Here is an 11,494-nt window from a genome sequence, read left to right on the forward strand (position 1 = left end):
ACGCACCCTGGGCTGTTTGGACCCCATGGGGACCTTCGGTTCCAGCCCAGCCCTGCGGTGGTCGCTGCTCACCTCCTTATTTCCACAGATTCTACAAGCTGCACGAGCGGCGGTGTGAGCCCATCGCCATGACAGTGCCTAGAAAGGTGATGCTCCCATGTCCCCTCCTGGGCTGGGCCAGGCACGGACCTCACACAGTTGCAGGGTGGCGGTGAGGCCCAAGCACTCTCTTAACCAGCCCTGGCCTTGCCCACAGTCGGACCTGTTCCAGGAGGACCTCTACCCACCCACCGCAGGGCCCGATGCTGCCCTCACGGCGGAGGAGTGGCTGGGCGGCCGGGACGCCGGACCCCTCCTCCTTTCCCTCAAGGACGGCTACGTGCCTCCAAAGAGCCGGGAGCTGAGGGTCAACCGGGGCCTGGACACGGGGCGCAGGAAGACAGCTCCAGAGGCCAGTGGGACCCCCAGCTCGGTGAGAAGCAGATGCGAATCTGGGAGTTGGGCAGGGGCTGCTACTGACGGGGTCATTGTCCCAGTAGGAGGAGGCTGACCCTCTGGGGGCCGAGAGCAGGTCGTGCTCAGGCCTCAGAGAACAGATTTCAGTTTCTTGGCCTGCAGCCGCCCAGGGAGCTGCGGAGAGACAGGCTGGCCCCGGAGCTCTTGGGAGGGCGGAGGGGGAATGGCCGGATGAGGGGGAGCCTGTGACAGAGCTAGGACTGATGCAGCACGACATACCCCAGGACGCCGTAGCCCGCCTGGAGGAGGAGATGAAGAAGCTCCAGGCCACGGTGCAGGAGCTACAGCAGCGCTTGGAGAGGCTGGAGGAGACGGTCCAGGCCAAGTAGAGGACCCGACGGCCTCAGCCGGGGCCTGGCATCCCCGGCCTCCCTCCATTCACGCCCTTCTCCTCAGGCCGCGATGGCAGATCAAAAAATAATAATAAAATGGCTTTATTTTCTGGTATCTGTGACTCCGCTGGTCACCTGGATGCCGGGTCTGCTGAACCGACCTGCCCTTGAGCTGTCCCTCGGTTGCCTTGATGAGACTGGCCCATGCGGGGAGCGGGCGGGGTGGGGGATGCCTCTGAGCACGGAGGCCGCAAGGGAACAGGCCACAGCGGGTGGCAGCCGCGCCTTGCTTGGGTGGGTTGAGAACTGGCAGGGTCTGGGGTACACAAGGCCCTTGCCTGGGGCCACAAGAATTCACATAACAACAACAGAATTCGCCTTTCCTAGTCAACCGTGACAGGCTGCATGCTGACTCGACGGGTCACCGTTGGTGGTGGGGAAACTGAACTCACGGGACACTTAAGACGGCAGTTCTGGGACGGATTTCAAATGCAAGCCCAAGGGAGCAAAATCAGGGGATCTTTTGGGAGGCCAAAGCTTAGAACCAAACCCTGGTTTACAGGGGAGGACCCGGGAGGCACAGAGCAGGAGGAGGACCGCCGGGAGGCAGACCTTGAGTCAGGAGCCGTCCGCCTCTTCCAGTTCCCAGTCTTCCCCGCAGTATGGCCCTATCCATTTGGGGGTTAGATGGGGGTCCCGGCCACAGCGGCAGACCTCCCCTCATACCACAGAGGGACCACAGCAAGGACTAAGTGCCTCATTCACCCCCCGACTCCCCTTCAGCACGTGGGGGAGAACCACCTGTGTAGAGAGGCAGCTGCATGGATGCCCTGTTGGCACATCTGAGTCTCAATCTCTATGCAAGCCATGTGACCCTGCGCCGGTCACTTCTCTCCAGGCCTCAGGTGCTCTAGAAAATCGGGAGGGACAGCATCACAGCTCTGTGAACGCAGTGGGTGGATCCAATCAGGGCTGTGATAGAGAAGCAGAAAATCTGGAACGTGCGCCTCTTAAAGTGACACTCCTTCCCTGAGCCTCTCCCACAGAGCGGTGGTGACGCGGCCTCCTAGGGAAGTCATACAGGAGTACACTCAGTCAGTAGCTCTGCCCCTGGTCCAAGGGACCAAGTAAAGTTCAGGAAAGCCTCCTAGGAATGGAGAAGGGTTAACCCATCATCACCATGACTTCAAGCTTTACTAGGCCCTTCTCCCTCTGTTAGGAACAAGAGGGAGGTAGGAAGTGGGATGGTTATTTGGGGCCAAGGAACTAGTCCTGAAGAGGGGAACCGAGTGGTGGGATGTTCTAGACTGTAACCCCTCACTCCCAAAGAGCTCTGGCCCCTCCTGGGTCCCACAGAACCCATCTGTGCCAGACCTTACCAATCCTGGCACCTGTGTTTAAGACTGCCACAAGGGTATCATGTGCCCAATTTTATGGCCTCATTTTCCTGCTTTAACCCTATCCGTGCGTCCTGCCCCCAGCTCCATTCCTGAAACTCTCATGGTCTCCCCAGGGGCAACTGTGACCATCCAAAGCCCTGGGCTAAAGGGTCAATTGTATTTTCTGCAGCGGAGCAGGAAACAGCAGCCTTCCAGAAGTTGTGGTGTCCCCACTGGGGTACCACATCCCCTGAGACCATGAGAGGCTGGATAACCTGCAGGGAAGCAGAGGACCCTCCATCATGCCTCTGACATTAGGGTGACACTGGGGAGTGGGGGAAGTTTGATAAATTGGCCAGTGCCCTGAAATCCCGAGTCCGCGTCCATCTGTGCACCTTGAAAACTGACAGAGGGCGGGATCCCCTGGTAATGGCCAAGGAACCGCGGCACCGTCCCTAGGGCTCTACCAAGGATTGCAGAGAAGGCCGGGGCTGCCTGCCCCGGGAGATACTTTAAGGACAGAACTTTCATTTTGTAAGTGGGGACACAGAGGCCTGTGTGTGAAGGACTTGTCCGAGGTAAAGACCATGGAGAGTGGCCGAGCAGGGAGAAACCAGGCTCTAGACTCCAGCTCCGCACCGTCCACCCTCCCACGCACAACACACTGACACAGAAGCCGGCCCTGATTCGTAATTTAATGGCTGTGCAGGCCTTGGTCTCTTATTTCTGCTGCTTGCGGGTCCACTGCTCTGGGGTCAGGGTTTTCTGCTCAAAGGCATGAATGTGCAGAAGCTCTTCAGCTAGGCACGTGTTCACCAGCCTGGGGGAGAGACGGGGTGAGGAAATGGAAGGCCAGGGCCTGGGTCACGGCCTCCGAAGGCAGGGCGATCCAGGAGACTGGACGTGTCCCCCAAATTGGGACCCCGGGACTTGGGAACCAAAGAGGCAGAGGCCCCAGTCTCCATACAGGGGTCACGAAGGCGGGATCCTTGGGGCTGCGGTTCACGGGGCAGGACCGCACTGGCGGGGGCGAGGGAGTTCGATTTAGGGGAGAGGCCGGGGCTGGGGTCCCGGCGCCGAGATCGCGCCGAGCGAGGTATTCCCGAGGTCTCACCGGTGTCTCTGAAGCAGTGGCTTCCCCTCGAACTTGGCCGACACCACCAGGACTCGGAAGCTGGACGCGCAACGGTGGGGAGTCGTGTCCTCGACTTCCTAGGAGGCCGAACCGAGGGCGCGTGTGACCCCCGCCCCTCGGGGGCGCTTTCCCGCTCGGGGGGCGAATCCAGGCCGCTCAACTCACCACATGCTCCGCCTCCAGGTCCCGCTGCAGCTTCTCCCGGAGGTATTCGGCGCTGAGTTCCATCGCGGCGGCCCAGAAGGGGCGACAGCCCAGCCGGGAGGGAACCCCAGCTCCGACCCCGGCCACACCGCTTCCGCCCTTACCGACGCCACTTCCGCTGAGGCCAGCACTTCCGCCCTTACGAAGGCGTCCGTGAAGCCAGCACTTCCGCCCTTACGAAGGCGTCCGTGAACGCAGCACTTCCGCCCTTACGAAGGCGTCCGTGAACCCAGCACTTCCGCCCTCACGAAGGCGTCCGTGAACGCAGCACTTCCGCCCTTACGAAGGCGTCCGTGAACCCAGCACTTCCGCCCTCACGAAGGCGTCCGTGAACGCAGCACTTCCGCCCTCACGCAGGCCCTACTTTCCAACAGTCCCGGGCTCCGCGGTTACCCTCAGCCGGCCAGAGTCTGCACAAGGCCGGATTCGGGCGCTCAGAGGCGTCCGCCGTCGGCGCCGCAGCCTGGGTCCTGTGGGCCGGTTTGGACCCCCGACGCCAGCCAGGAGGGTGAGCGAACCTGCACTGCTGCGGTCTCTAGGGTGCCTCGGGGTCGCCCCCAGACGCTCTTTCCGAGACAAGCATCTTGCGGCCCTGGCAGCTCGGCCCTCCCTGAGGTCACAGGCCGCAGCAATCAACCCAAAGCCCCGATGGGCCCTGCGGGGGACACGGCGAGGCCCGGCCGCTTCTTCGGCGTCTACCTGCTCTACTGCCTGAACCCTCGGCACCGGGGCCGCGTCTACGTGGGCTTCACCGTCAACCCTGCTCGTCGGGTCCAGCAGCACAACGGCGGCCGCAAAAAAGGCGGGGCCTGGCGGACCAGCGGGCGCGGGCCCTGGTAAGAGGTAGCGGACTGCGGGGAGGAGAGGCCGGCCGAGAGGGGCGGGGCCAGGGGAGTGGGCGGAGCCCTAGGGTGGCGGATCCCCGGGCCGGGGGGCGGGGTCCTGCCGGGGAGGGCGGGCCTGCCGTGGGGGAGGAGCGCGGCCCCCACAGGGGAAGGCGGGGCCCCGTGAAACTCCGCCGTGGGACTAAGGAAGGGACTGGGTAGGGAGCACCGTTCCGGGCTTGGGGGGTGACCGCGGGCTGAGGAGCCGGCGGGGTGTTAAAGACCCTGCGAGCGAGACGAACTGAGGCGGCCAGGTAAGAACCTGTGCCGGAGGCGGGGCCTGGGGTTGGCAGGTGCGAAGGGCCGGACCTCCACGCAGGGGCGGGGCCCCGCGGCCGAGGGCTGAAGCCGGGCGTGGGGCTTGCGCTTCCGCGAGGGTGGGGCGGGGGGTGAACCCCGGTGAGGGGTGAACCCGGTGAGGGGCTCCGGCCCGACAGCGGTGGGCGCGGACTCTCACGGCCGCGTCCTCCTTCCCGGCCCCAGGGAGATGGTGCTGCTCGTGCACGGCTTCCCCTCCGCCGTGGCCGCCCTTCGGGTAAGGAGCGGGCCGGGGGCGCTGGGAAGGCGGGCCGGGCCGTGGGGGGTCGCCCGGAGGCCCTGAAGCCCGTGCCCCGCCCGCAGTTCGAGTGGGCCTGGCAGCACCCGCACGCCTCGCGCCGCCTGACGCACGTGGGTCCGCGCCTGCGCAGCGAGGCGGCCTTCGCCTTCCACCTGCGCGTGCTCGCGCACATGCTGCGCGCGCCGCCCTGGGCGCGCCTGCCGCTGACCGTGCGCTGGCCGCGCGCCGACTTCCGCCGAGAGCTGTGCCCGCCGCCGCCGCCGCACATGCCGCTGGCCTTCGGGCCCCCGCCGGCCCGGGCCTCCGCGCGCGGCAGCCGCTCGGGTCCGTCGGCCGACGCCGCGGCTGCCTGCGCCCTGTGCGCGCGCTCCTTCCAGGTGAGCCGCCCCGCCTGGTCCTCGCGGGGAGACCGGGCTCGGGCCGCTGGGGACCCCGCCGTGGGCGGACGGGCCGGGCAGCCCTCAGTCGCCCTTTGCGCTCGTCGCCAAGACGGGGACGGCGGTCCTTCTGCCGCCGCGAAACCCGTGCCTTTCTCGAGGCCTTTTGCGCTGACCCTGGGACGGGAAGCTCCTCCTAGACCTTCACCCCAGTCTTGACGGCGTGCCGCCGGCCCCGGCCCCTCGCGGTCGTCCGGGGCGCCCCCGTGGGCAGCCGCGCGTCTTTCGTGTGCGCTTCCCTGCCTCGTTGTGCCCTTGGAGCCCATAAACTTAGGGTCTAACGGAGTCGGCGTCGTATTGATCTTGTCAGTGTCCCCTGCCCCCTCCAGGGCAGTCCTCGCTCACTGCTGTCGAGGAGGGTCTGGCAGGGCGCCCGGGTGGCTCGTCGTTAAGGGTCTGCCTTCGGCTCAGGTCATGATCCCGGGGTCCTGGGATCGAGCCCACGTGCGGCGGGCTCCCTGCTCGGCCCGAAGCCCGCTTCCCCTCCCCCGCCCCGCCTGCTTGGGTTCCCTCGTTGTCTCTCTGCCAGATAAATACAGTTCTTGAAAGAAAAGAAAAGGGTCTGGCAAATAGCAGGTGCCCATGATCCATATTTAAGGAATGAACCGAGATGGTGGGTCCGACTTCGGAGCTCTCCGGAAGTGTAAATTGAGTACCTGCCGTTGGGGTCAGGGTTAGGGGCCCTCCCTGGGATGCTGAGCCCGCGAGACCTGGAAGTCTGGCTACAGCGGCCTGTTTCTGGAATCACTGCTAATGCTCAGGGACGCCGGCCACCTTAGTCCCTGTGGGTAGGGATCGTCACCTCTCTGTGCCTCAGTTTCATCTATAAAGCGCAAATACTAGTAGTGTGTGACTTGCAGCGTTGTTGAACGTGAAGCTTCTGGACCGGTGTCTTTCCGTATTTATTTCCGTAGAACGTGAGCTCCATCATTCCTTCTGGTTTTCTCTCTTAACTTGCCTGCCCCCCCCCACGCTGGGCGCCCCAACAGGAAGAGGAGGGCCCCCTGTGCTGCCCCCACCCCGGCTGCTGCCTCAGAGCCCACATGATCTGCCTAGCAGAGGAGTTCTTGCGAGAGGAGCCGGAGGAGCTTCTGCCTCTGGAGGGCCAGTGCCCTGGGTGAGTCCCAGCACCCCCGCCCCAGCCTGGTTGAGTTCTGGGAAGATGGCGCCAGTGGTCCAAGTCCAGGCCCCGGGGCAGCTGAGTCCGTATCTCGGCCGCCGAGGGCCTGGCCTGGAGGAGGCTTGTGAGTCTGACTCTCTGTCCTGCCACCTGCACTCGTTGGTAGCTGTAAGAACTCCGTGCTGTGGGGAGACCTGATCTGGCTGTGCCAGGTGGGCCCCGAGGAGGAAGAGGAGGACCTGGAATTAGAAGAGGTGAGAGGTGGCTTTGGCCCCGGCCTCCCGACCCCACCCCGTACCCGAGGCTGCCTTTGACCAGTCCTCCTGTCTCCACAGGAACACTGGACAGACATGCTGGAGACCTGATCCTCGGCGCCCCTCACCCTCTGCCCACTCCTTGTCTCTGGCTGGGTACTTTTTACTTGAGTACAATAAAGAGTCTGACTTAAGGGAACTTTCTGGTGATTGCCGGGGAAGGGGGATGCTGGAGCTCGGAGACAGAGGCCCTGCCAGTGCCTGGGGCCTGAGGAGAAGAGCAGAGTGGGGAGGGGCCGCTCGCTTGTGTGGACCAGCCTCTCCCCTTCCTGGAGGCCCACGTGCCTTGGCTTTTCCTTCACATGCTTCTGAGGTCACACAATTCTTTTTTTTTTTTTTTAAGATTTTATGTATTTATTTGACAGAGACCGTGAGAGAAGGAACACAAGCAGGGGGAGTGGGAGAGGGAGAAGCAGGCCTCCCACGGAGCAGGGAGCCCGATGCGGGGCTCAGTCCCAGGACCCTGGGATCATGACTTGAGTCGAAGGCAGATGCCCAATGACTAAGCCACCCAGGTGCCCCTCACACGATTCTTTGCTTGGGAGACTCACACTCTTGATTCAGAGCCCGTCCAAACCCAGTGTCCAGGTTGACTTTGGACTTTAATCCAGATAGTAGGACAAAGGGCATGAGTGGGGTGGGTGGGGGGATACACTACCCCATGGGGCCCTGTGGCTCTCCACGCCCCAGTTCCTTCTTGTCTCTGGCTGCAGAGCCCCTTCAAAACCAGGGAAAGAAAAGCTCCTTGTGGGGCCCATGGCTCTGAAGTCCGTGGGAGCTGTGTGTGCAGCTGGCCTCAGTCCCAGGGTTATGAGACTCTGGTTCTTGCTCTTTTCTCTCCCTCCTGCCTCAGAAAGCCTGTCCTGTCTCTGCTCCACCCCAACCCCGCACCCCTGCCCCCATCCCCACACCCCCCCCCCCCCCCCCCCCTGCCCCCCACTGCTCTGTACTGGCCTTGTGGTCAGAGGTCAGACCAGCAGTTCTGGAAAGCCTGTGCTGCTGGGGGGTGCCTGGGGGCCACTCCTAGCCTGAACCTCTGGCATCGGCAAGACTGGCCTGGAGCCAACAGGAAGGTGAGTGGCCCTGCTCACAAGGGTGTCACCTTTCCTCTCTGGTCTGCCCCCTCTAAACTGGCTGGGGCCATCAGGACAAGCTGTTGGTTGGCCCGCCCCACCGGGGTGGAGTACAGAGGGCAGGTCAGAGCCAAGATTCCAGCTGCAAAACACCCCGCAGAATAGTTTCAGTCTTCCCTTTATTTTCTACACACTAAACCCACATCTTGGGTTTTCAGGCCCATTTAAGCTTGGCTCCTGCTGGGGTGCAAGGGCGCCGCAGCACAGGGGCCCTCCCACTCTAAGCTCCACCCACTCCTTCTGGAGGCTGGCTCCAGACCCTCCCACTGGGAATTCATAAACCCTTCAGCTTGGAGAACAGTGCTGCACCCACCCCACCGCACGGCACCCGGTTCGCCACCGCGCAGAGTGGTCACAGGACCGACATCCAGAGAGGTCTGGTGAGTTCTCCCGGTGGGGCGGCTGGGCAGGGCTAGCTCCTGGCCCTTGCCCTCTGGATGGGCCATCCGTCAGCCGACACGACCCCAGGCCGAAACCCCCTTCCCCTTTCTGCTGACCTATCACTTAGCTCAGCTGCATGCCAGACTCTGGCGCCACAAAACAGGCTCACGTTGCTCACTGGCTGTGTTTATCCCCGAGCCAAGATGGCGTGGTTTGGCTTCTGGAATGTTTTCGGCGATGCATGAGGGGCCCAGGCTGCTCCGGGGACCGGCAGGGGGAGTGGGGCCAGTGCCGCAGGCCAGGGGCCGTCGCAGAGGTAGTGGAGGAGAGCTGGCAGGAGAGGACTTAGGACGGGCGGGCACTCGAGTAGGAGCTCTCAAGGGTGCACTGGAATCCACTGGAGCTTCCAGAAGGCTGGGACGGGGCCCCAGAGAGCGATGTTGTTGATGTGGGATGTGGCCTCAGGCACGGGGATCTGCAGGACAGCGAAGGCGCAAGCCAGCACCAGCCCCGCTGTGTGAGGGTTGGGTGTGGGTTCGAGCCCCAGCTCCTGCCGCTCACCAGCTTTGTGAGCAGGGCCAAGTCAGCCCCAGGCCTTCCTCGTGAAGCAGGATTTCAACACATGGCGTGTCGTGATGTTGTTAAGGCAAGTTGGCCGCCCTCTGTCCCCGACGCGGTGGAATGGAGCTCATCCAAGACCCCTCACGCCCGCCGCTGGCGTATGTGAAGGGAATCCCTCTCATCAAGTACTTTGCAGAGGCCCTGGGCTCCCTGCAGGACTTCCAAGCCTGGCCTGACGACCTGCTTATCAGCACCTACCCCAAATCTGGTAGGTGGAGCGGGCCATAGTCCCCCACGTCGGACCAGCCAGGACCTGCCCTTCACCCAGCTCACCTCCCCTTCCCCTGCTCTCCAGGCACCACCTGGGTGAGCGAGATCCTCGACATGATCTACCAGGGCGGTGATCTACAGAAGTGTCGCCGGGCCTCCATCCTCATGCGGGTACCCTTCCTGGAGTTCAAGGCTCCAGGTGTTCCCACAGGTTCGCACTGGGGGCTCTGGGGACCAGGGCAGCAGAGGGAGGGGGCAGGACTGGGCTCCAGCTCAGCGGACCTTTCCCTCCTCCTGGTATAGGTTTGGAGGCTCTGAAAGATACACCAGCCCCACGACTCATTAAGACGCACCTGCCCTTGGCTCTGCTCCCTCAGACCTTGCTGGATCAGAAGGTCAAGGTGAGTGACAGAGGAAGCCAGGGAAGGTGGTCACTGGGGCCTTCCCAGCTTTAGCCTTTTCTGCTGGGAAGGTCTCACCGGAAGCGGGCACGGGGTGGTCTTCATCCTGGGGCGGGGGTCTGTGCAAGGGAGAGCCCTGTGCGGGGCTGAGAAGGGCAGTCTTCTCTGCAGGCCGCCCCAGGCCCGGGGAGGAGGGGGCTGGCGAGAACCTAGCATACCTCCGTCCCAGTCTGGGTGTGGCAGCACGGAGGGGACAAGATTAGCATCAGGTATGGTGTCAGGGACCACAAGCAAGTCAGCCTCCAGGTCAGTGTCCCTCTTGGCCAGACCAAGAGCGAGCTTCCCTCACTGGGCTGCCGTGGAAGGCGGAACTGCCCGGCTCGCTGTGCGGTGATGGGGATTGGGTGTGGGGGGGACATTTGTCCTTCCAGGTGGTCTACGTGGCCCGCAACGCCAAGGATGTGGCTGTCTCCTTTTACCACTTCTACCGCATGGCCAAGGTGCACCCGGACCCTGGCACCTGGGACTGCTTCCTGGAGAAGTTCATGGCTGGGGAAGGTGGGCCTGAGTTGGGGGAAGGACTGGGGTGGAGCTGAGCGGCCGCCGGCCCAAGCTGATGCCGGCCTGTGGGCCCGTGTCCCTGCCCCTCCCCGCAGTGTCCTACGGGTCCTGGTACCAGCACGTGCGGGAGTGGTGGGAGCTGAGTCACACCCACCCTGTCCTCTACCTCTTCTACGAGGACATGAAAGAGGTGAGGCCACCCGCTGCTGCTTCCCTCCGGGTCACACGTGCAGAGGCAGGGACCTCCCCAGGACCTGCCAAGGCCCTTTCGGCGGCCTGTCTCTGGCGCCGCCCCCCCCCCCCAGACCCCCCAGTCCCTCCTTCCTGCCAGGGACTTGAGCTGCAGCGTCACCCAGGCAGCAAGGCTGTATAGCTCTGATCTCAGACCCAAGCGACACAGAGCCAGCCATCCGCCGGCATCTCCTGTGGCCAGTTAGGAAGGAGGACCATCCCTGCCCTCACCCATCAGGACCCAAATAGGAGCTTCGTTCAGGGTCATAGGGCAGGGGCAGCTAATGTGCCCCAGGGAAAGAGGACCCAAGTCAAGGAGCCGGGGCTGAGAGGTCTCTAGGCGGAGGTGACCAGGTCCTGGAGCAGTGGGGACCCTCCCGTTTATTTGCTCAGTGAGCCATCCAGCTGCCACTGAAGAGCCCCTCTGCTCTCCAGAACCCCAAGAGGGAGATTCAGAAAATCCTGAAGTTCTTGGGGCGCTCCCTGCCAGAGGAGACCGTGGATCTCATTGTCCAACAAACGTCCTTCAAGGAGATGAAGAAAAACTCCACGGTGAACTACAGCACCATACCCGCTGACATCATGGACCACAGCGTTTCGGCCTTCATGAGGAAAGGTCAGTGTCTGCGCGGGACGGGCCTCGGGGCAGGCGTGGGGGCCGGGGCCGGCCTGAGCCCCGCGGGGCCTGCTCTGTGGCTGGGGCTGTAGCCGCCCTCCCGTCTGTCCGCAGGCATCACGGGGGACTGGAAGACCACCTTCACTGTGGCCCAGAATGAGCGCTTTGATGCTGACTATGCCAGGAAGATGGAGGGCTGTGGCCTCAGCTTCCGCACAGAGCTATGAGTGGTGTCCCTGGGAGGCACGCCCAAGGCCCCGCGGCTGTGACCCGCCCCCAGCCTCAAAAATAAAATTCCATGTGTATTACACCGAGAGCCTTTAATGCAAGCCAAGAGCAAAAAAGAAATGCCCACTGGGACCAAACAGATCCATCTCCCCCACAGCCTCCAGTTCCCCAACTTGCCCTGTTATGGGAAAGGGGAGAAACGCCTGGAAAAACAAAACCAAGGGGACGTGGG

The 11,494-nt window shown here is 63.2% G+C and overlaps 4 protein-coding genes across 6 annotated transcripts in view; 3 read left to right on the plus strand and 1 right to left on the minus strand.

Moving 5' to 3' along the window:
• Window positions 1–963, plus strand: part of CORO1A (coronin 1A) — a 32,598-nt gene extending 31,635 nt beyond the window's left edge. For both annotated transcript variants that reach the window (XM_045072613.1, XM_045072612.1), the window contains exons 9-11: window positions 89–146; window positions 257–472; window positions 741–963. In XM_045072613.1, coding sequence (XP_044928548.1) covers window positions 89–146; window positions 257–472; window positions 741–845 — 379 coding nt within the window. In that variant the 3' untranslated portion in view covers window positions 846–963. The remainder of the gene's footprint in view (window positions 1–88; window positions 147–256; window positions 473–740) is intronic.
• A 1,945-nt stretch (window positions 964–2,908) lies between these two features.
• Window positions 2,909–3,777, minus strand: BOLA2B (bolA family member 2B). The gene is made up of 3 exons (XM_013046570.2): window positions 3,528–3,777; window positions 3,342–3,439; window positions 2,909–3,047 (listed from the first exon to the last, which is right to left on the minus strand). Exons 1-3 carry the CDS (start codon window positions 3,588–3,590, stop codon window positions 2,948–2,950), a joined length of 261 nt encoding a protein of 86 aa, XP_012902024.1. The 5' UTR covers window positions 3,591–3,777; the 3' UTR covers window positions 2,909–2,947.
• Window positions 3,778–3,896: 119 nt separating this feature from the next.
• SLX1A (SLX1 homolog A, structure-specific endonuclease subunit) lies at window positions 3,897–7,014 on the plus strand. 2 transcript variants are annotated; one of them, XM_045072628.1, is made up of 7 exons: window positions 3,897–4,074; window positions 4,166–4,402; window positions 4,934–4,985; window positions 5,072–5,386; window positions 6,436–6,563; window positions 6,733–6,820; window positions 6,902–7,014. In XM_045072628.1, the coding sequence occupies exons 2-7, from the start codon at window positions 4,215–4,217 to the stop codon at window positions 6,929–6,931; spliced, it is 801 nt and encodes a 266-aa protein (XP_044928563.1). In that variant the 5' UTR covers window positions 3,897–4,074; window positions 4,166–4,214; the 3' UTR covers window positions 6,932–7,014. The 2 variants fall into 2 exon arrangements, with proteins under 2 accessions (XP_044928563.1, XP_004774017.1); XM_004773960.3 differs by lacking the exon at window positions 5,072–5,386 and having other exon boundaries at window positions 3,902–4,074.
• Window positions 7,015–7,890: 876 nt separating this feature from the next.
• Window positions 7,891–11,342, plus strand: LOC101685490 (sulfotransferase 1A1). The gene is made up of 8 exons (XM_004773964.3): window positions 7,891–8,393; window positions 9,041–9,223; window positions 9,311–9,436; window positions 9,529–9,626; window positions 10,058–10,184; window positions 10,283–10,377; window positions 10,854–11,034; window positions 11,149–11,342. The coding sequence occupies exons 2-8, from the start codon at window positions 9,076–9,078 to the stop codon at window positions 11,259–11,261; spliced, it is 888 nt and encodes a 295-aa protein (XP_004774021.1). The 5' UTR covers window positions 7,891–8,393; window positions 9,041–9,075; the 3' UTR covers window positions 11,262–11,342.
• Window positions 11,343–11,494: the final 152 nt, after the last annotated feature.

The sequence above is a fragment of the Mustela putorius genome, unplaced genomic scaffold (assembly GCF_011764305.1).
Source record: "Mustela putorius furo isolate JIRA1106 unplaced genomic scaffold, ASM1176430v1.1 tig00004039_pilon_pilon_pilon, whole genome shotgun sequence".
NCBI lineage: Eukaryota > Metazoa > Chordata > Mammalia > Carnivora > Mustelidae > Mustela > Mustela putorius.